At 45.2% G+C, this 24015-nt stretch overlaps 1 protein-coding gene across 1 annotated transcript in view; it reads right to left on the bottom strand.

The window, feature by feature from the left end:
• The window catches only part of CLSTN2 (calsyntenin 2), a 602866-nt gene that overhangs the window by 65202 nt on the left and 513649 nt on the right, over positions 1–24015 (bottom strand). The window contains exon 8 of the mRNA XM_059391040.1: positions 21331–21452. Coding sequence (XP_059247023.1) covers positions 21331–21452 — 122 coding nt within the window. The remainder of the gene's footprint in view (positions 1–21330; positions 21453–24015) is intronic.

Below are 24015 nucleotides of genomic sequence, written 5' to 3'. Positions count from 1 at the left end.
CAGTGTGATTCACAGCTGTGAGTAAGGGGTCACAGATGTGGACACAAGCCCCTGGGTCTCTCCAGGAGGCAGTGAGCTGTCTGGGAAGGGCACAGGGTTTTGGAAGGACCCATTCAGAAGCTATGTGGCTTAGGACAAGCATCTTCAGTGTTCTGAGACTCAAAACTCCTGTCTGTGAAATGGGGGTAATGAGTTTACCTAGAGACCCCTGAACTCTTCCCCACCTCTGTTCAACTTCATCCATCCATCCTTGCAGCCAGCATCTACTTGCTGGGCAGGTGCTACATGAAAGCAGGTGCTGCTCTCTGCTGCTGAGAGGGACACAGCAGGAAGACAGACAGACCAGCTTTCTGCTCTCATGGGGGGAGATCACATAACCACATCCACAGACATTTCCAGAAGGTAAGCCAATTGTCCATATTGATATCCATCCAACCAAATTTCCTAACCAAGGTCTCCTGGTTGCTGAGGGAAGTGACTGGCTTTTCCTGAAGGGGTAAGAGGTATCTCTGGTGTTTCCCCATATTCCTTCCAGGTGCTGAGTGCAAATCCCAAATACAGTCCACACTCAGGAAAAGTGAGTTCAATCAAGACAACTGCTCTGGGGCTACTCAAGGACAGAGGACAAGGTGCCTGTGAACAAAGCATTCCACATTAGTTTTAGTTCAGTTAACCAGCATTTTCTGAGCCCCACTCAGTTCCCAAATATTGTGCAGGTGCTTCTGCTGGGTAGACAACAGGCAGGACCTCTTCCGGGCCCACTGCAGGAGATGCTGCCCAGCGGCTTCCTAGACGGGGGTGCCGTCCACGTTCCACCCCCTAGCAGTACGCAAGCTTCTAGCCCTTCTCCACTCCTGCCCCACCTGCCAATTGCCTTTTTCTTTGCTTTCTTTGCTTCTCTTTCTCATTCTGGTAGAAGCATGTTAAGTGCTCATTATCTGGTGGCCAGGGCTGGCTCTCTGGGATGCTGGTGCTGTGTGAGCTGGACCAGCAGCCCCAGTGCGAGGGGGAGAGTGGCATCCAGACAACGTGTCTGCACCAGGCAGTGGGCCTGTGGCCTTCATGATGTCTTTGGAAGGATCAGCGAGGCAAGGGGACTGAGGGGACAAGAGGCAGTAGGGGTGGCAAACCGGCGAGAAAACAGAGACACAGAAAGACAGATTAACACTTGACTCTGCTTGTGATAGAAAGTATATTTTTCAAGATTTTAAGTGGCCCATTGTGCTTTACTCCTCAGATAAAAAGCCTGAAGTGTGTTAGGGACAAATGACCTGCTGGGGGTTAAGACTGCAAAATCTTATTAAACGAACAGGCTTTAAATGTTCTGCTCCTCTCTCCCTAGACAAGCCACTGATTGATGACACACAGAAACAGAGTGTAATGAGGAAGGGCCCCTGGCTTCTTTATTCGCCCACTTGGGAGCCCGTACTAGACACCGCAGCCAGGCAGGCTGGGCCATGGGACTTCTGCGAGGTGTCGGGTTGGCCCCATGGAAACTGAGCCGAGGGTGGTGCCAGTGTTCAGCCCATGACACTACCTAGTGAACAGACTGCCCATGACCTAGAGGTGGGAAGTCACAGGATCCTGTTGTCAAAGGCAATAGCCTGTTAGAACACAGTCGTAAGGAGTGGGCCACCTTGTGCCTGGTCATGGGTATAGGGCAGTGGGGATGAGAGACTCCTCTGTGGCTCAGCCTCAAAGTTCTGGAACAGAAATAAGGGGAAACCCCCCAGTTCAGGTGGCAAGGGTTTCCTTAGTGTTGCCCACTAGCTGCTGCTTCTAGGGATGGGTGTCTAACATGCAGGCACCGAGGGGCCATTCAGCCCAGGCTCCCGTGGGAATGGGTCTTTCCTCCATCTCTGTGGAGGTGGGCTGTGCCCAGAGACAGTGTGGCTGATGTGTAGCCCGGATGTTCTGTAGAGCAAGGCTGCAGTGTGTCCCTGCTCCCGCTGGTGTGCTGGGCTGAGTGGCAGAAGGAAACTAAGTCTTGAAGAAAGACTTAAATCTTCCATGTCTTTAGACTGCGCTGAGTCAGGGAGTATGCCAAGAAGGAACTTCTGTAATGGGAGCAAAGATCTCAAATGCTCTCTAGCAGAGAAGCCCCAGAGCAGTATGTAATGTCCAGGGAAGGCTACAGTCAGACGCCTGGGGCAACTCAGCTAGCTGGGGAAGGCTTGGGGAAGGCTTCTCAATGACTCCTTAACATAGACAGCCTGAAGGCAGAGCTACCCCAGACAGATGTGCTGTGTTACTGTGTTTAATCCTCCCAGCCCAAAGGGCTGAATTATTCTGTCCCCAAGCTACAGATGGGGAAACCGAGGCACAGCAAGCTTAGTTAACTTTCCCAAGGTCACACAGCCAATAGTGGCGGATCCGGGATTCCAAACTGGGAAGTCAAGTCAGGTTCCAAAATCTATGTGGGTTTTTTTTGTTTGTTTTGTTTTGTTTTGTTTTTCAAAGATTTTATTTATTTATTTGACAAACAGAGATTACAAGTAGGCAGAGAGGCAGTCAGAGAGAGGAGGAAGCAGGCTCCCCGCGGAGCAGAAAGCTCGATGCGGGGCTCGATCCCAGGACCCTGGGATCATGACCTGTGCCAAAGGCAGAGGCTTTAACCCACTGAGCCACCCAGGCGCCCCCAAAACCTATGCATTTAACCATTAAACCAGGTTACCACTCAGAGTCAAGTATACCAGAGGGGATGGTCTCCTATTTCTAAAAAGTCCTGAATTCTAGAATTCTCCAGAGGAGATTCACACTGGTTAAGCCAAGACTGATCTCTAATGTGGCCAAAAAGGCAAAAATCAGGACAAAGTTTAAACAGTGTAATTTATTATCACCTTGCATGAATTAGGTGTATTCTGCATTTGTCTACTGCTCCTTAGCCCACCTTACAGATGAGGATGGAGGGGGCTTGGAGGGGTTGGGTCACATCTCCGTATTCCCACTGCTGGAGGGTTGTCATGGTAAGATGTGAACTTGAGGTCTTCCACTCAAAGCCCACGCTCTCCCTTCTCCATGCGTTCCTCTGTCCTCATGAAACTTTCCATCTTCTCCAAGTGTACCACATGTACCAGCCTTCCTTCTTCTTCCATAAGTGTGTGAACCAAAAGCCTCATCTGTCACTTGGGAAAGGGTCTGCCGGCCTCAGGAGGCCCCCCGGCCAGCTGTGCCAATTTACACTTGCCACCAGCTGCCCAGATGTACACCCCTGCTTAACTCGTTCAAACAAAGCAACTTCGCTCTTTGGCTTTGTTAAGAATGAATTAATTTTTTTTTTTTCATTTATAAACTTATCATATCTGCTTTCCTGTTGCCATCCCCTTTAACTAACTCCTGACCGGGGCTCTCCACTCCCACAGACTAACCACCTATTATCTGTCCAGGACCCACTACCTCCCTGGAAAAAGAGGTTTGGTTTGGTTGAGTTCTCTGCTGTTACGTTTACTGGGCAGCTGGCCGAGGGCAAGTGGTTTTTACCACCTTCCACCTGAGGAACACGGCAGTGGTGGCAGAAGGAGTTACCTGAAGTACGGGGTGGGGGTGGGGTGCCATGGATAGTGCACAGCAAGGGGCCAGGCCTTATACAGGCTCCCGGCCTGCAGTTCCAACCAGCTCGAAGGAGTCAGTCCTGTCCTGAGTCCTCAGCTGGGCTGGTGGGCGGTAGGTGTCCTTCCCCAGCACCTTGTCCACGCCAAGCCTTCTGCTGCCCCCCGGGCTGGTGAGGTCACCCTTCCCTGCCAGTCTGCCATATTCCCCTCTTTCCCCACCCTGATCACCAGACTCTGATGACCTCTGTCTCCCATGAAGCACTAAGCTCCTTTAGGGTCTAGACTGAGCTCCACTCTCAGCCCGGCCCCCAACAAAGTCTCCAACAGACAATGGCCCTCTACACATGCTGCTTCCTTTTATGATTCTTCTTACCATAATGTCAATCAAGATGCACAAAGCCACATGAACCAAGTTTAGAATGCGAACAAGTATTACAGAGGGAGCATCCTTCTAGCCACACCCCAGCAGAGCAAGAACTCACCCAGTGGCCCAGACTGTGGCCCACCCGTCTCCACGGCACTCTTGCTCCAGGGAGGCCCCGCTCTCCTCACCTCTATAAGCTTCCCTTCTCTACAGCTGGATCACCCTAATCTGTGCCTCTACACATTGCAGTTAGTTTCCTTTAAAAAAATAGTTTGTTCCACTTACAAGTCTTTTTTAAATCTACACATTGCTCCTCAGTGGCTTTCTTTTCCTTACAATTTAACTGTCAAAAAGCCCTGGACATTTGACCTACTGAGTTTCCCTCCCTGGGTTTTGTTAATTGCATACTCGTGTGGAGTTGAAAATATTGAGCTCTGCCCTGGTATTTCCCACAAAGAGGCAACTGGATCCAGGCTCTGAGTAGTCATTTTCTACCCTACGCTTCTTCAGGAAACCCTGGTTTCTTTTAGTACCAATGATATTTTAAGACCACGATGTGGAAAATCAGAGAGACCTATCATAATTTTCTGTTCACCACAATATCAGCTCCCACCAGATCAGTGCCTGGTATGGAGGGGCAGAAAATTTAAAAAAAGAAAGAAAAGAAGGAAGGAGGTGGGGGTGGGGGGGGGGAGAAAGGAAGGAAGGAAGGAAGGAAGAAGGAAGGAAAAAGACAAGCCTATTCCAGGTACAGTCTTTCTATCTGTCTATCTATGTGTCCATGCCTATGTGTGATCATGCATATAAATTATGATAGTGCTGGTCCCCCCAACCACATTTCCACAGGTCGAACTTCCTGCCTGCCACTTACTATACCAGCTAATCTTTACAACCACCCCTAAGCTGCTCAAAAGCATCCTCATTTCACAGAGAAGGAAGCTGAGACTCAGAGACGTAAATTGAGGCACTGGAGGTCACACAGACTGTAAGGGGCTGAGTTGAGCAGCAAACTCAGGTCTGAGACACACCAAAGCCTTTGTGTCCTTCACAGTTCCTTGAGGGATATTTGCTCTTGAAACACAAGTTTGTTCACTTTAAAATTTAATCTTGATTGAAGTTTGTTGTTGAATGACTGAACGACCCAACGCCTGACTTTAGGCGGCAGAATGCTGACACAGCCCAGCTCCACACTCTCCTCCACAATGGTCTGCTTTTCTCCTACTTTTTTTTTTTTTTTTTTTGGTTCCCAATGAGACATATTTTTGCTAGATACGGCAGAGGGATATTTTTAGTATTCTGGAATAGAAGTGCAGGTATATTTTTGTTCTTGGCCTATGAGGCTCATTTTATTTGTATGTTTACAGCTGCAAACATAAGTGGGTGGTATTATAATTCTTTAAGCAACTCAAGTCTTAATTCACATTCATACCCTGACTAGGGGCTCACTTTTTATTTGAGTCTAGGGAATAGGTATAAGACTATCTTTTTGCTTTGAGCCCACAGAGCTGCAGCTTTGTGTCCATTTGTATTTGTGACGGTAATGAACCCTTTGACAGAGTTGTATCCAGTGGAAAGACATGCAACCCTCTTGGCAGGAGCAGACCACACTGTAAGACTGACCCCACGCTCTCAGTTTCCAGGGCAGCTGAAACAGGACAAGAACTCCATGGCATCTAACATTTCATGTAATGTCAAGAAGCAGGTGCTAGATGTAGGACTCTCTTGCCCATGAGCACATGGGAAGTTACCCGCTGTCTGCCAGAGAGTAAAGGTGGGTAGGCGCATGGGATCAGTGCAGGGATGTCCCTACACTGTTCTCTGTGTTCATATCACACACTGGAGTCAAGACAGCATTGGAAAGTATGACAACTCATCCCCGCTGATAAAGAGGGCAGAAGGCCAAACTAGGTTTTGCATGTCTAATTAGCCTAGAAGATTATAAGGAAGTTGGGAAGCCTCCACGGGGCCATTCTTAGAAGCTGGTTTGGCTCTTGAAGGTAAAATGTCCAAAAAGCCAAGAGGTGGGACATGAGCTGTTAAGGAAATGTCAAATAAATATGGGACACTCTTGGTGCAAATGAGGGGTCATTTCTGAGATCTCTGTGGATTTCCCAATTCATGAATACTATTTATAATTTCCCTCTTAACCTCTAACTTATGGCTAAAATTTCTATGCTAGCAGACCTCTTTGCTCTATTCACTTCCATGACAAGCATAAACAATTTCAACAACGAGTGATATTTCTGTTTAAAAAGGGAAAGAAGGAGCTGTACTCCATCCTAAGGAGGCTGATTGTATAGAAGATACACACAGACAGGCCTGGGATGCCCTAGGACCTTAGTTTCACACTGTTTTAATCAGGTATGGCAAGACACACATACACAGAAGTGTCCGTCATGAAAGAAGAAGTGTTTACATTCACAGATCCCTAGAAACTGGAGGTACCACGCCACGCAGGGCTCCATGCGGAGGCACTGGAGTGGGTCGGGAGGCAGAGGGAGTGAGAACTGTGGGCAGGATGCTTCATTATGGTTTTGTGGGAAGGAATGGGCAAAGCTATAAGCAAGCTGAGCAGGTTCAGGATTGGATAGTTTGAATAATTTCAGTGGGTGAGATGTCCAGTACCTGGCCCTGGGATGATTTAGGGCAGGTAGATAATGTCCTGGACTGAAGGAGTCCAATAAAAGGAGGCAGATGGAAATATGGACTTAGGATTGGTTGCAAAGGCATGCTGGTTGACAAGTAATTTCCTATCTCTAGGAATGGGCTAACACTGCAAGAGAAAGTCCCTCCTTGGGTCTACAAAGCCCCAAGATCCGACACACACAGAGACAAAGTTGATGCCATCGCGTTCAGCTCCAAGAACAGCAAATTCCACCTTGCTTTCTGTTCCTACGTGCCTAGGTCACTCTCTACACTGCTCAAACTCGACATCTGTTGGTTCTCTTGCTTACTTTCTGAAATCTAAACATCATAATTTTTTCTCCAGGCCCCCTAGAACCCTGTTTCATGGCAAGAAACCCTACATTCTTAAATACTGTATCCAATTCCAGTTCATGGTTGGGAGGAGAAACTGGGTCCTCCATCATTCATGCCACCTCTCAAGCACTCATCTTGAGCACTGTCTAGAAATTACAGATTCAACTTCTCTATTCCTAGTGGCTCATCCACCAATAAATGTTCTTTGCCATTGTCATAACTTTGTCCAATTTTTTAAAAGATTTTATTTATTTATTTATTTGCTTATTTATTTATTTTTGAGAAAGAGAGTGATAGCAAGAGAGAGCACAAATAGCGAGGAGAAGGAGAAGCAGGCTCCCTACTGAGCAGGGAGCCCGATGTGGGACTCAATCCTAGGACCCTGGGATCATGACTTGAGCCGAAGGCAGATGCTTAACTGACTGAGCCACCCAGGTGCCCCAGACCATTAAATAAAAATCTACTTCAAGAAAGCTACACCATCCTAAGCTTGCATTTTTCTCCCCCTGTGTATCCCTCTAACTTCATTGTCCGCAACCTAAAATAGGCCTTCCTTCAGTGCATCTTCAACTATCAGTATACTTGAAGTTAACACTGTCAACACTCCACAGAAACCGTGAGAACCATTGGGTGGTGTAACTCTACCCTTATCATTTGTGGTTATCTATTGTGGTTATGTATTTGACATCTACATATGTCATATGCCCTCAATACACTGCTATAATTGTTAAATTAAAAGTCATGGGCATTTAAAGAAATTAAGTAGGAAGGGAAGATAGTCTTTTATATTTACCCACATATTTACTATTTCTAATGCTCATCTTTCCTTCTTAGAGGTCTATTTCCCCATCTGATACCATTTCCTTTCTCCCTTACAGACTGCCTTTGTCATCCTATTGTCTTTTGGTCTCTTGTCATTTCCAATAAAATCTCAACTGCATTCATATTGTTTTTCTCCCACAGGTAATTTTTTTTTTTTTTTCTCTTTTTCTGGGGATGCTTTCAAAATTTTCTCGTTTTGCTTTTTAACACGTTGAGAATAGTGTGACTAGGTGTGGTTTGCTTTGTATTTCTTCAATTTGGAGCTTATTTATCTCAGTGAACTTTTAAGATGATGTTTTATATGAAATTTGGGGAAAAAAATTAACTATCATTTCTTCAATTAATTTTTTTGTGTCCCATTCATTCACTCTTGTCCTTTGGTTCTTTTCAGACTTTTCTTTCCTCTCCTCTCTTCTCTTCCCTTTGTCTCTTCTCCCTCTGGCTCTAGATTTAAAGAAGTCTTACACTCTTATTTCTTCTTCATCTTGGATAATTTCTTTTGATTTCCCTTCCAGTTCATTAACTCTTTCTTCTTCTATCTTCTATCAGCCAAGCCCATCCTTTTGCTTTAGATTTTGTATTTTCCACTCTAGATTTTACATTTCTGTGTAGTTTCTATGTCTTTGCTGAGATTCCCTATCTGTTCACTCATTATGACAGTCTTTAAAGTTTTTAAATACATTTAAAATAGTTGCTTTAAGATTATTTTCTGCTAATTCCTATATCTGCATCATCTCAGGGTCTGTTTCTCTTAAATGATTTTACCCTGGACCTTCAGTCATGTTTTTATGTTTCCTCACAGGTCTAATAACTTATATTTCACACAGAAAACTGTTCATTATACATTGTAGAAACTCTGGATTATCTTATATTTCTCTGAGAATATTTATTTTTGTTAAATCACTGAATGATCACCTTGTACCTATAAAGTTTGATCTTATACTATATATATGAATACATCTATTTAGGTTTACCCTTAATACTGGACCAGTCCCTTAATCTCAGCATATAATATTTATTCATGTCTCTCCTGGTATTTTATTTGAAAACTCTAGGTGTTTAATCTGGTCCTTCAAACTTGGAGGAATTTTAAAATTTGTCTCCTTTGAAGTAGCTAATAGTTAAAATCTCTACTCAATTTTTCAGTCTTTCCTGTTGCTGCTTTTCACTGAATTCTTAAGTCTCCCCTATGTGTACACAGTCTGGGGACATCCAAGGATTTAAGAGATTTGAAGGAAGTTTATATTCCAATTTTGGAATCTCTTCCTACGGATCCCTCCTTTCTGGTATCACGCTCTTGAGAGTTAAGAGACTGCCAATATCACTTTGTGTCCTCAGAAGGGGCCATTTCTCAATTTTTATTTTTGGTATCTTTAATGAGGTATGATTTACATATCATAAAATTCATTCATTTAAGTGTACTAGTCAATGATTTTTTTAAATTTTTATTTATTTATTTTTTTAAATTTATTTTCAGCATAACAGTATTCATTGTTTTTGCACCACACCCAGTGTTCCATGCCATCCGTGCCCTCTCCTGGTTCCTGGAACCACCTGGTTCCCCCAACCTCCCACCCCTGACCCCTTCCAAACCCTCAGATTGTTAGTCAATGACTTTTAATAAATTTATAGAGTTGTGCAATGATCATCAAAGTCTAGTTTTAGAACATTGCCTCAGAGATATCTGTGCCCTTTTGTAGTTAATTCCTGCTCCCATCCCAAGCCCTAGAAAACTAGCGATGGGCTGTCTACAAAATTGCCTTTTTATTGGTATTTCATTTAAATGAAGTCATGCAATATATAGACTTTATTGCCTAGTTTCTTTGATGTAACACTGCATTTTTGAAATTCACCCATGTTGTATGAATCAATGGCTTGTTCCTTTTTATTGCTGAATATAAGTCCATGTATGGATATCCAATAGGTTATTCATTCATTCATCTGTTAAAGGACATAGTATTTTTTTTTTTCTTTCTTTTCTGGAAGCATTTTTTCAAAGTTCTTCAGACAATACATTGCCAAACTAATGCTTATAGGTCAGTGGACTAGTGTTTAGGAACCACAGAAAGGATCCATTTTTTTAACTTAATAAGCATGTATTGAACACATATTTGTATCAGACACTGTGTTAAAGATTAAAGAAGTAAATAAGAATGATATCCTAGCATAGAGGAGGAAATGAACCACAAACAAATAAGTGTAAGAAAGTATGAAAACTGCTGTGGGAGAATTCTGGGGCCTCCATGGAAATAAGATCAGTTCTCTATGGGAGAGGGAGTTACAGGAAAGTCTTTATCAAAGATGTGATCCTTGAGTATGATCTGAAAAGATTAATAGATAATTGTTGACAGTGTAAATGACTTGTCTGTCCATGACACACTCAGTTTTATTCTTCAGGGCCATGCAGGTAAGTGCATGCATCGTGTGGTCCCATCTGCCTGTGCCTGAGAATCATTTGAAAGGAAACATTGCTGTGAGTTCCTGCCAAGATGGAAATATGGAGAGATCTAATGGAGACCTGGAAGACACCCAGTTCTGCCAAGTTATGCAAATACATCTCAACAAGATCATGGAAACACATAATGGAAAAGAACATGGAGCTTTGGAGAATGATAAACTTGGTCCAACACCTTAACCAAATTGTTTCATCTTTCAGGGCCTCAATTTCAGTATCTATTAAACTGACATAAGAAATAACTTCAAAAGTAATCCTGTAGTTTAGATTTAATGCATGGAAATCAATGAGTGTAGGGATTGGCCTCTCCAAAAAAAGCTAGCTTTCTCTCTTTTCCACAGATGTGATAGGCACCCAGAGCTACAAGGAGTTAATGCAAACACCTTTGTTTTTAGCCTTATTTGTCTTTAGCCTTCCATTTCTATTGCCTCCAGAAAGCTACCATCTTCTAAGTAAGCCAGGGATGTAGTAGTTGTTTCATAATGAGGCCTTGCTTCCTTCTAAATATGCGCTGATTGTCAAGGTGATGGAGGAGGTTCATTATTTAAAGGCATAATTAAAGGGCACTTCCTTTAGCTAACTAATGAGCAGTAAGTGCAGCAATATTTGCATGTTTAGTCATTAAAGATAGAAACAGATGATGCATAGGGGATTGGAGAGAGCAGGGAAGGTAAGGCAGATTCAACTCAATGCTGGGCTTCCAGGGTCACTGCTGTGCAAGACCTCCTCCTCGGAGGGTCTTACCAGAGAACTCAGCTCCACTGGCTTCTTTTATTTTTTGGGATGAACAGTGTTCTCCTCACTGTGCCTCAGGGGCAAGCTGATCTTTACTTTAAAAGATGCTAAATTGTGATTCTTCCTAAGCTGAGCTTGGTATGTTCTCCTGGATGGAAAACCCTTGCCCTGTTCTCAACACATAGGTATCAGCACAGATAATGGGTTATTCTTGTCATCCTGGGTATTCACTAAAGTTGCAAACTCCTCCAAGTCAACACTGGTGCCTTCTACCCTCTTAGAGTATGTTTATTTTAAGATCATATTTAAGGGTTTTTTCCCCATGTATTTGATAAGACATGTGGAAAATACGTGCTATGTCTCTCATTCTTCATCCATATCCTGGATGTTATGCTTGAATTGCAAGATTTTTGTTAGAATTAAAAAAAAAAAAAAAAAGTGCCTGGCACAAGTAAGCAGTGAAGTGATGCTGGTTCCAATTCTCCTTGTCGCTACATAGGGACCTCACAGTGACCAGTGATTTTACCTCACTTCTCTTAAATGAGGGGTTAGCATTAGAATTTGCCATTTTATATTAGCATTCAGCTTTGTCAATTTCTTGTCTTTCCATAGTGTGGAAGTGACAGAGAAAAATATCTCTCCTATAATGAATTCAGACATTTGGGGTTGATGCCAAGGAGAAGCCTCCCACCCCTCCCACTGGCACCAGTCCCTGAAGCAGTCTGGAAAGATAGGAGCACAGAGCAGCCAGGGAAGTGACCAAGTTAATGCTGCTTCCAAATGGGACCACCCCAAGGCTCAAGCACCTTAATTTATTATTGAAAAGCTGATTTGATTTACGAAGCATTTCTAATTGTGTTGACAGTAGTTCCTTCTTTTTAACAGTAGAATGAGAGACACTGACTTTGAATACGCATTCTGGGATGTCTACAGAAAAAAACCCAACCATTGCCTCTAGGCAGATTTACCGGCCAGAACACAAATAATCATTTCATGGGAGCAAAAGGAATTGCTGAGCAGCTGTTTATGGGGGAAGAGAGATCAGAGAGGAGCCAGGTCTGCCAGCGAAGGGAGGAATATAGAGAATACTTACCCTATCTGATAGTTTATTTATTTCTTTTTATTTGTCCATTTGTCAGAGAGGGAGAAGGAAAGAGTACAAGCAGGGGGAGTAGCAGACAGAGGGAGAAGCATGCTCCCCGCTGGAGCACGGAGCCTGATGTAGGACTCGATCTCAGGACCCTGGGATCGTGATCTGGGCTGAAGGCAGATGCTTCACTGACTAAGCCACCCAGGCATCCTGATTAGTGTAAATTTAACAGTTACATAGCCGTCTACCTTCAGCCCAGATGAGGGAGTAGGGGAAGCCAGGGAGATGATGGCAGACAGGAAAATGACATTCCTATAGCTTGGGATTCGACAAGAGTTAGGCTTCTCCCTTAGTACAGGATCAACAGAAAGAAAAGTAAGGAAAATTCTTTGGGTAGTAATGGAAATCCAACAAAGCCCTGAAAAATCAGCCCTTCAAGCAAATGGCTCCAGGCATATTGATAAATGCCTATGAAAACCCCCAGCGAGTTTGCGGACACTATGTCCACAATAAGACACAGATGGCATGATGAGCTTGTCATCAGATCTCACCCTCAGTTAGGTAGACAACCCACCCACTAACATTCGGCAGCCCTAATCTGTGTGTCAGCTAAGCTGCTCTCGCTCCCTTTTGTTCACTCCATTCTGGTCTCCTGATAAGTTCCTCCATCTGGTCCTGCTTCTGGCTCTGGAACTCTGCAGGTATCTCTCATCCTTTCCTTCCCCAAGCTCACAGCAGGCGCTTGTGGGCTGGCTTCTGTCTATAGGTCAGAGACCTTACCTGTGTTATAGGGGTGAGTAGAGCAGAGAGTTCATCTGGGAGGTGGTTCCAGGGAGGAAGAAAGAAGTGGGAAGGCTGAGTCAGGGAAGTGGGCGAGCTAGGACACGGAGTTGGGGGGTAGGGGGTTAGGGAAGGGTTGTCCAGTTGGTGGCTGCAGCAGTGGGGGCCTGTTGCATCTGTGCCCTGGGGCAAGGGGGACTCCCCAGGCTGGTTTTGGACTGTGCTCCCGTCTTATCTCGGAACATGGCCTGGGGCAGAACACTGAAAAGCACCGTGGGGGCAGGGTGAGCCCCAGGGGGACTCCTGGGGAAACCAGGGACTGTGCATTGGGGGCAGGCAGGCACCATCCAGAGACTCTCATTGGTGTAACAGTTCTGTCACCTTTCAGCTTCCAGGAAGCCTCTGTCAAGAGACAGTGGATTTCCTAGGTTTACTTTAGCATTTCCAGAAGCAAGCAGAGAGGCCTAAGTGCTTCTTCCCTGAAAGCAGAGAAGGTGCCTTTTCCACTTGTCATGGCTGGTGAGGGGCCACCTGAAGCTAGAAGAAGAATACCGTGTGGAGCAGAAGAAAAGGTGAAATCTGCCCCTTGGGGATCCTCCAGAAGAGGCTTGTGGGAAGCGAGCTCTGGGTGGGAAGCGAGGAGTGGACTTCAATGACAGCATTAAAATGGTACCTCTCCCTCCCTCTCTCCCTCCCAGGGTCACATTTTTCTAGGGTACAGAGGCACCCCTGCAAGGATTGAGCAGAGTCTCTGGGTCTGCCTGGAAAGCCCGGGCCAGGGTCACCTCAGTAAATGTGGGGATGTGAGAGGTGACTGCATCTAGGGGCCTGGGGCAGCTCACGGCCTTGCCAAGTCTCATGAGGGATGTACTGGCGTCCCTTCACTGTTAGAACAAATTACTACAGACATGGTTACTGAAAGCAGCACGAACTTATTATCATACGGTTTGGGAGGGCAGAAGGCTGAACCGAGTTTCAGTGGACTAAAATCAAGGTCCCACATTCCTTCTGGAGGCTCTAAGAGCAGAACCTGTTTCTCGGTCTTCTTTTTTTTTTTTAAGCTCAGAGAGGCTGCCACGTTGCTTGGCTCAAGATTCCCACGTCCCTCTGATCTCTGCTTCCTTTGTCACATCTTCTCTGACTCTAACCCTCCTGTCTTCTTCCTGCTGGGACCTGTTTGACTCTATCAGACTCTTCTGGACAATGACCTTATTTTAGGATCTTTAATTTAATCACCCTTTTGTCATGGGGGATAAGATAATCATAGGTTTCTAGGATTAGGGGGGTGCACATCTTTGAGAGCCATTATTCTGTCCATCACAAGTAGCTGACAGGAGAGTGAGGAGCCCAGCTGAGGCATCATGGCACAGGGTGCTCTGGGCCAGCTGTGAAGTGGGGACCCAGGCCAGGCTGCAAGTCAGCCATGGACCAGGCCTTCTGCAGAGGGCACATGGCTCAGGCAGTGGGCTGGAGGGGCAGCTGCTGGTGTGTTGTTTCCTCTGTAAAGAAAACAGAACCAATGCACTAAGTGTGTCAGAAGCCACTTTTCCAGGGAGCAGGCAATCCAGTCACTGCACAGTCCTGACCAGAGAGGACTGAGACTGTCCAGTGTGGGTGGGAGGACACTTCTCTGCCATCCCCACGAGGGTCTAGAGAGGAGACAGGGAGAGGGACTCTAAGAGAAGGGGCTTGTCTGGGGCCCTTGTATATTATAGAGAGAAAGACAGGGGAGAGTATCTGTGACCCTCCCCACATCCATTTTTCATTCAGAACAGCCTTGCAAGTTGGCATATTAGAAAAAGTCATTTGGGATCCTGTCTAAGAGAGAAAGAAAGAAAGAAAAAAAAAAAAAAAGAGGTTCCGAACATTCTAACATTCTTCCCCCTCCATTTAGGACACATGTTCCAGAAGGAACACAGGTGTCACTGAAGGCGTTGTGTGGGCAGAGCGGTGAGTGGGCGGCCACTGCGTTAGAGAAAACACAGCTAGTGTGTCCAAGAATTCGTCTTTAATGGCAGAATGAGAGTGCTGACAAAGCCCGATTACTCTGCTCATTAAGAGGACTGGTCTGGATTGGACCGACCATTCTCCAATTAACTCCTTGGCACTCGGCTCTAATAATGATTGAACTAAGCCATTTGACTCCCAGTGTGGCTGAAGAGCAGATGTGGGCAAACTGACTGCTTCCTTCTGACATTCATCCTCACTAGGAATGAAGGATTTATTCACTTGTAGCTTCTTGCAGGAGCTCCAGAATTCCATGCACGTGGAAAGGACCTGACCAGCAGAGGCTCCAGTCCAAGACAAATGGGAACCTTTGGCTCAAATCCTGGCCTTGGCATCCTTTCTGGGGAGACCTGGGCCTGTGCCTACTGTCTCCTTTCCTTAGAAAGAAGCAAGACGACCAGTACGAGGTGCCTGGGTCTGGTGCTTCTGCCCCGCTTGCCCCTGCCCTTTCCTCCAGGTGTGGGGGGGCGTGTTCCCTTTCCCCCACCACTGGAAGCCCAGCACTCTTCTCTTCGGAGGCTGGGGGCTGGTGCTAGAACAGGAGGGGACTCACAAAGAACATGCGGGCCTCATTCAAGAAGATCCAAACCTCTCAAATAGACATGTTCTGGTGAGGTTTTCCCATGTGAAAATCATAGCGTTTTGTTGTTCTTTATCAGTAGTCTCAAACTGGTGACAGAGGATGAAGGTAGACAGCAGAATATTTGTCAAGTCTGATGGTGGATGGTTTTCAATGAGAAAATACTCAACATGGGGAGGCTTTACATCAAAATCTGATTCGCACTTCTGCCCAGTTGGAAAGGCAGCCCAAGGCCTGGGTTCTGGGATGGCCTAGAGTCCTGTGCTGGCTGAGTTGCAGTGCATACCTTCACCCAGCCAGGCATCTTCCCTCATTCTCCCCACCCCAGTAACTAGGATTGGGGCTCCTGCAGGAGAGTGCTCTCGAGGGCCTACATACCGGGCAGGTCCGTGTCCTCTCTCTCTCTGGTGACTGTTAGGAGCTCTGGCACGGAGACAGCAGTGGCCAGCAGAAGGACTCTCACTCCTGCATCTTGCCCTCATTGCAGTTTTTCAAAGACGCATTTTTTTTTTTTTTCCTTGTATGAGCTGGGAGCCCCGTGTCCTCTTGCTGGTCGATTGAGGCTGTCAGTCAAGCCTTGTCTCCCAGTAGGGGAACAGGCTGTGAAGCATCAGCAGGTTCTCCTCCCAGCACCGAGTAGTCCGAAGGGAAGATTGTTAGAATCTGTGACAATGAGTCAACCACATCCAACCACAGCCAGGAGGGGTTGCAAATTAAGAAGCCTTTCTTGTGTGAGCTGGCGGCTGGGAGTTAGTTCTTTTCTGCCCCTGTCCGGGTTTGCACATGACTAGCAGCAGGCTCGAGGGATTTGCATTAGCAGATCATAAGTAAAAATCCCATTAAAATGACATTCTCCTCATCATTAGGATCCCTTTAATGAGGTGCTCTGGATTGTCAGGGACATTTCCCAAAGTGGCCCAATAATGGACTCACCTGGTGGTCTGTCCCCTCTGGCAGTGGCTTTCTGAGGTGTGGGGCAGAGGGGCTGGGCTGCCGGAAGCACACAGCTTCTCTGTGGCAACAGCGTCCCTCCCTGGGAATGCTCCTGAAGAGTTTTGTGCATTCCGTGCCCTGGTTTCAATGCCCATGAGCAATCTATGTCGAGTGCTCGAGCACCTGGTCTGGCCGTGGGGAAAGGAAAGAGGGGACCCACTTTGATGCAGCCCCTGCCACTGGCCGGAGCTGTATTTACTTAAATTTGATCAAATTTATGAAGGTCATACTCTCATTATTCATGTTTACCCATCTCTAAATTCTCCTTGAAAAATAAAATTCTTTGACGATAGTCCATTCTTTTGGGGATGAAGGACCAACTTAGTCACATGATGTGAAAAGTCTCTTGGGTTTTAATTGACACCTGCTCCTCTAAACATGTGTCCTAATACCAAAGTGCCAAAGTGACCCCCTTCCACCCCATCCCTATGGTCTGCCACACCAGAAACCCCCACCTCCTGAAGCTGGACGTCCTCCTCACCTCTCTACCATCTTGGTTCCTCACTCCCTGTCACTGAGCCCTTGGCGCTCTGTTCAGGGAATGTTCCCTCTCAGGGGCTTTTCCAGACCCTTCTGCCCAGGTCCCTGTTAGTGTCTCTAGAAGGGCTCCCACAGACTCCCCACACCTGGCCCTTGCCCTCTGCCCTAGCACATATCAATGTAAATTGCTCCTGTGTTTGTTTGTCCCACGATCATGGGGCTGATTCAGCAGGTGATCCCGGGTACCAAGCACAAAGCCTGGCACACAGTTTTTGTTCAGCATAAACTGCTGACCAAAGAACTAGATGAAGTCCCATTGGGCATTACAACATTCATTATGCTGCTGGGAACTCCAAGGTGGGTCAGTAGACTTGCTTGAGGCCTTTCTGGCCTAGGTCAGAAAGTTTCTACAATAATTACAGAGTCATTACTTGCCAAAAACAGTAAAATCTTTGGAATTAGGTATAAAGATAAAAGCTTAACAACATTTGAGATCCACAGAGTAAAAAATGGCAAAATTTTAGTATTTTAAAATGCTGCATAAAATGAATCAAAAGATCAATTAATCACCAGGAGATTTTAAAAGGTCTCTGGATTTTTCTTCTCTCTTTCCCCCTCTCCCTCATGTCATCTCTTTCTTCTTTTGATCTTGACATCCATTTGCTGTTATGCAAACATTTATTGGGCACCAATTGTATGCTCAGGGCTATAATATGCACTGAGGAGCTGGAGAGAGTAAGACACAGTACAGCCTCTCAGGAGATCAGCACAAAGGGAGCAGAAATGCAAGATAAGTGGGTTACTAGGGTATAGCAAGCATCAGGATAGAGTTCTGAATGGAGTCTGGGGAGATGTAAACCACTCAGGGGGGTGATCCAGGGTGGTTTCCTAGGGGAGGAGACGTTATCAAGTATGTGCATTCTGAACACTAAGGAATTTACATCCAAGAAACTTCAGGAAGGTTCTGTCTACACAGCTGAATAAGGGAGAGAAAGGTCTATGGCTGAGGCTTCTTATCTCCAATAAGTAGCCTTTAAGTTTTTCTAATGTTAATTTTTTTTAGTAAAGAATGCTATCGACTGAATTGTGTCCACAGTCCTGTTTATACATTGAAGCACGACCACTCAGTGTGACTGTATTTAGAGACAGGACCTTAGGAGGTGGTCAAGGTTAAAGGAGGTAATAAGAGTAGGGCCCTAAGGTGATATCTCAATGTGGTTTTTTTTCCCTATTTTTTTAAATTTATTTTTTATTTATTTTCAGCATAACAGTATTCATTATTTTTTCACCACACCCAGTGCTCCATGCAATCCGTAAAAAAAAAACAAAAAAAAACAAAAAAAAAAAACCACATTGAGATATCACCTTACACCAATTAGAATGGCCAAAATTAGCAAGACAGAAAACACATGTGTTGGAGGGCATGTGGAGAAAGGGGAACCCTCTTCCACTGTTGGTGGGAATGCAAGTTGGTGCAGCCACTTTGGAGAACAGTGTGGAGATTCCTTAAGAAATTAAAAATAGAACTTCCCTATGACCCTGCAATTGCACTACTGGGTATTTACCCCAAAGATACAGATGTCGTGAAAAGAAGGGCCATCTGTATCCCAATGTTCATAGCAGCAATGGCCATGGTCACCAAACTGTGGAAAGAACCAAGATGCCCTTCAACGGATGAACGGATAAGGAAGATGTGGTCCATATACACTATGGAGTATTACGCCTCCATCAGAAGGGATGAATACCCAACTTTTGTAGCAACATGGACAGGACTGGAAGAGATTATGCTGAGTGAAATAAGTCAAGCAGAGAGAGTCAATTATCATATGGATTCACTTATTTGTGGAGCATAACAAAGAGCATGGAGGACAAGGGGAGTTAGAGAGGAGAAGGGAGTTGGGGTAAATTGGAAGGGGAGGTGAACCATGAGAGACTAGGGACTCTGAAAAACAATCTGATGGGTTTGAAGTGGCGGGGGTGTGGGAGGTCGGGGTACCAGGTGGTGGGTATTATAGAGGGCATGGATTGCATGGAGCACTGCGTGAGGTGCAAAAGTAATGAATACTGTTATGCTGAAAATAAATAAAAAATAAATTAAAAAAATAAAAAAGAGTAGGGCCCTAATCCCATAGGGCCTTAGAAAAAGCAGAACAGGTATCTCAGTGTGTGAGCTCTCTCTCTCTCTCTCTTTCTCTCTGTCTGCCCTGTGAGAACACAGTGAAAAGATGGTTGTCTACAGGCCAGAAAGCAGGCCCTCACTGGGGAGCTGAACCAGCTGGCACCTTGATCTTGGACTTCCCAGCCCAGAACTGTGAGATATCCATGTGTGTTGTCTAAGCCCCCACAGGCTGTGGTACTCTGTTAAGGCAGCCCCAGCTGACGGAGACAAGGAAGAAGAGCTTAAGTGAAGTGAAGATTTGATGGTTTCATGGAGTTTCAACAAGACTATAAACATTTTTCATCTCAGTGATAATTCTGATCTCTAAATTTAAAAATATTTAAAAATTAGAAGTGAAAACATTTTAAACAAGCATTTGCAAGCTCACCAAAGAAGCAGCAGAGCATCATGAAAAAGGGTAGGTCGGGGCGGTGGTTTGCTGTGTAACCTTGGTCAGGTCATGATACTATGATCCCCACCTCATTTCAACCACTGGGTAAGCCCGGGGGCCGAGGTGAGGGTGAGCTCAGGGGCAGTGTGCCTGGTGCAGAGCAGACGCCGATGAATGAGATTGGGGTGATCAGGAAGGTTTTCAGTGAACCTCAGCTCATCCGTAAATTCACCACTTTGGGAACAGATTTCAGAATTCCTAGAGTCATTCTATCTTTATCTGTAAAACCAAATTCCTTCCTCCCCTATTTTTAATTCCAAACCCTGTGACTTCATTTGCCTGTATCAGTACTTCTCAATCCCATTTTAGCAAACGCCACAGGGCATGTGTAATTATCCTGGCCAGTATAGCAATGTTCTTATTAAAACCCCTCACAATATGGGATTTATTTTAATTCATCTCAATTTGTATTATGTATTTAAATATATCCCATATAAGCCATATGGCACTTCAGAAGGTAGCTGAGAGGTTGCTGGGAAATCAAATAAGCAATGTCAAGATTTCACAATTTCTGCAATACTGAGAATTCCTAATTCAGAGGAACATATATTAATCCAGATGCCATATTTGCAAAACCCCAGGCTCCAGTAAGGTGGAATTTACTGGGACTAGATCAGGCAGTTGCCACTGGGCTTCCTCAAACATCTTCCCATCGGCTTCGCACCCTTGACCTTGTCACATCGCCCGAAGTTCCAGCATTGAGAGATTCCCTGAGGTTAATGAATGTATCTTTTAAAGAGCATATGTCTGTGTTTCCGTGTGGATGAAAGAGGGCAGCTATCATTCTCATCCCAATGTAAATGAGTTCCTTCTGGAACGCTTTCTGGCAGCACTCTCTGAAACTAGCCCTACCCAGGGCCTGGGTAGATGCCCGTAAGAAAGAAAGAGAAGGGGAAGGATTCTGGAACATTCAGCCCTAGACAAGGTGATGCAGGCAGCACACACAGTGGGTTTTAGGGAAAACCTGAGGTCCCCAGAAGCAAAGGAGGGGTGCCAGACAGTAAGACCATGGAAGGAGCATCATCTCATCTGCCTCATGAAGTAGCCCTGTCCCACAGTCCCCTTCCCTGTCAGCCAGCATCCTCCCCTGGATAGTTTAAAGCCATTTCTAAAAATTCATGTGTGCCCTCCCCTCCACCTTCTCAGCCCCAGTTCCCATCTAAGTGAAGGCCAGCGCTAGGCTTCTGCACAGAGCCTTCCTCAGCGGCACCACCCCCCAGAGAAGTGACCACCACCTCCCCAGTCTCAGCCCTGGAAAACGTTTGCAGACAGATGCTTCAAAGCCTTTCACTCCAACCAGACACTTCATTTGTCATTGACAAGGGTGACACAGGAGCCCTTGTGATCACCAGTCAGGAGGCTCTGGAGTGTGTCAGGGATTTTTGTACTTCAGAAAAGAATGCACACTGCTCACAGTGCACTGTGTCACTGTTTACATCAAGGTCGTTGGGTCCCTTGTTCTCATCCTTTGTGACCAAAAGCAAGGCTGCACCATCACCCAAAGGAGGTAAGAGAGCCTCACGGAGGAGGCAGGGGTGCTTATGATATAAAGATGTGCTAACGGGATTACAAACTGGGCATGGGGACCAAAAAGACCAGTGTCCAAGGGGTTCAATAGGAGCAAAAGAACAGGATACTTGTGGACGGGTCCACCACCTGCTGGTGGGGGTCCCAGTGGGGAAACGTGGCCCTCCCACCCCCAGCTGGGCTTACAGCTGCAGTTTTTCTCCTGACTTAAGATGCTGTGTGTCTCCCTGAGTTGATTTTTCCAAAACTCAGCAAGCGAGCAGAACTTGGAGGAGCCTCCTGGTTGCTCTCAGCACTGGAGCACACCTACCGCCCTGCTAAGGGGGAGCTGGGGGGAAGGGAGACCTGAGTGCCATACCTGGTCCAGCTTCCAGTGGAACTCTGCCGGGCGGAAGGTGTCAGCCTGGTCGAAGTCCTTGCGCAGGAGGAAGACGAGGCGGCAGTTGTGCACATATAGGGCGTAGTGATGCCGGTTCATTTCTGCAAAGCAGAGAGAGGAGCAGTGTGCTTACAGAATCCCTGCGTCTGTCCCTGCCACAGGGGTCTTCCTGCCACATCACTGGGCACACCCTCAGATGGCAAAGGAATGGGTATTCCAGTTCCCCCTTTTACAATCAGATCTAATGCATGTTCCAGAACACATATGGTGGAGCTCACTGAAATGGAAGAGGATGATTCAAGAAAGCAAAACTTCTGCAGAGAAGCCATTTGGACTTGAAGTATCCCCCTAACTTATATTCAGATACTGCATTAGGCCTGGGATAAAGCCTATGTAATAATGAGTTTGTTTGTTTTTATACAAACACTTCTGAGAAGACTAAGGGGGCTCTCTGACAATCACATCAGCTACCCTGGGCTCCTTTAACACAGCTGGTTTCTCCTAGAGTGCTGGGCTTTCATTTCATTTCATGTGATTCATGTCATTTCATCAGGATTGACAATGGTGACCACAGACCATGTCTCTTTCTCTACTGGGCGCAGTTAGGGGAAGTGGCTTCATGTGTAGTTGCTAGGAGGAGGGGACAGATTGGTTTTTCAGCATTAGTCATAGTTCTGTGTCTTTCCAAAGCAATAAATGAATACCTCTCTCCCTACATGCAATGAATATGACGTTTTCCTCCTCTGATATAGACTTCCTTTACTGCTTGGGAAATCTCACATCACATATCCCAGTCATGATGTCCTGCAGCCACAAGATAGCAGCCATGGGGAGGGCAGGAGCGGTTGTCTGGCCAATACCAAAGATCTCACATACATACTACATAGTAGCATACACAGAAATCTATGAGGCACGTGCTCCATAAATGACAGATAGATGAGCAGGGGACCTGTTGTCATAGAAAGAACATGGGCCCTAGAATCAGACAAACTTTGGGTGGAGTTGTATCTCCAGAAGATTCTGGAAGAATTTTTTAGCCTCTTAGAGCCTCAGTTTCCTGACCTGTGTCATGGCATGGATGCTAGATTGTCCTAATGAATCATGGGAATAGGACAGTGAGAATAACTCTTGTATGTCCTATATAAACCTTGAGGTTTGAGTGTGAGGAATCAATACCAATCCCGCTTCTAGGCCTGGGGTCTGGTTGGTTTCCCTGCCACAGTGATTGTTCAGGACCCAGGCCCAGGTCAGGCAATGTACACCATTCTGCCAGCCACAGGGCTTCTGTCAGAAAAGTGACTCAGTTCAAGCCACTGATTCGAGAGCTTTTCTGAGTGGTTCCAAAAAAAACCTCTCTTTTACCAGAGAGCAAATAGAAGAGATACTGTCTTTTTCTCTAGAAGTTGTAGTATATAACTGGGAGGCATGGAGCCCCTGCAGCTGTGTTTGGTAACATGAAATCAATACATATATGGAGGCAAATCTGAGAAATTGCAAGTAAAGGGCCCTTGATCATACTTTGCCTGAAGCTGTCATAGCTCTGGACATTTTCAGATACAAGAACTTTATATTTTCCTGTATTATTTTGATTTCTTTGATCATCTGACATGAGTTTGATCTGTATTTCCTATTTCTTGTAACTGAAAGCATCTTAACTGATACAATGAGGAAGCAATGGCCAGTGTGGCAGGGTTGGTTTAGGCTAATGTCTGGGTGGTCACTTGGCCTTTGGACTGATAAAATGTCCCATCCTGATTATGGGCATTTTACTCAATATTTCTCGTTTCCCTCACAATTGCCCAACTGATTTCCGTTATCTATTGTCTACTGTCAGAAAAATATAGAAAGAAGGACTTTTCCCTCTTTATTTTTATTTGGAGTCGGGAGAGGTCATGGGTGAGGAAGTGGCCCGAGAAGAATGAATGGAGGTCTGGAGCGTCTTCCAGCCTAGGAAATATCTCCCCCCCGCCCCTCTGTTAGTCTGGATTCCTGGAGTCACTGTCCACATTGGGGTCACTGGTTTATCTATAGTGGGCTAGGGATATGGTATACTCAGAAATCCACTTAATTTCTTTTCATGACCGTTGGTGTTCTTTGTGGCTGTTTAATATTTAACAAAAAGAAACAAGTTAAATGAAATAATAAAGCCCTGTGACAGAATTTTGGATTGTTATGTAATTCATATCTTTAAAGAATATTTTACCACAAAGAGAAATGATCTGTATATAATGTCACATAAAAGAAACAGGGAACATAATGATATCACATGTGTTATAAAAATAGTGAAAATTATAAGGACATTCCATATATACATAGAAATAAAAACAAGATTTTATTTTATAATGAAATATGCCAAATGTAATCAGGAAATATTTTTAGGTATTAGGGTTTTAGGGGATTTGTGTATTCTCCTTTATACTTTTCTGACTTTTTTCAGGTTTTGTGATATAAACATGTCTTGAGAAAATGTTTCTGGTATATAAAAGCCTAATAAAGCTTTGGTTTATTCCTGATATTTTTAAAATTTAGAGCAAGCAGGTATTTATAGATTTTTTTTTTAAGTCAAAGGAGTTAGAGGAAGCTTCCCTATCTTCCCGGTGCCAGGGCTGAGAGGCTTGTAAAGTATTGCTCTGTGCCAAGACCAAAGCAGAGAAGCGCCAGGTT

Source organism: Mustela nigripes, chromosome 2 (assembly GCF_022355385.1).
Source record: "Mustela nigripes isolate SB6536 chromosome 2, MUSNIG.SB6536, whole genome shotgun sequence".
NCBI lineage: Eukaryota > Metazoa > Chordata > Mammalia > Carnivora > Mustelidae > Mustela > Mustela nigripes.
Note: the sequence above shows the minus strand (reverse complement) of the source record. Positions and strands in the feature narration are given on the sequence as shown.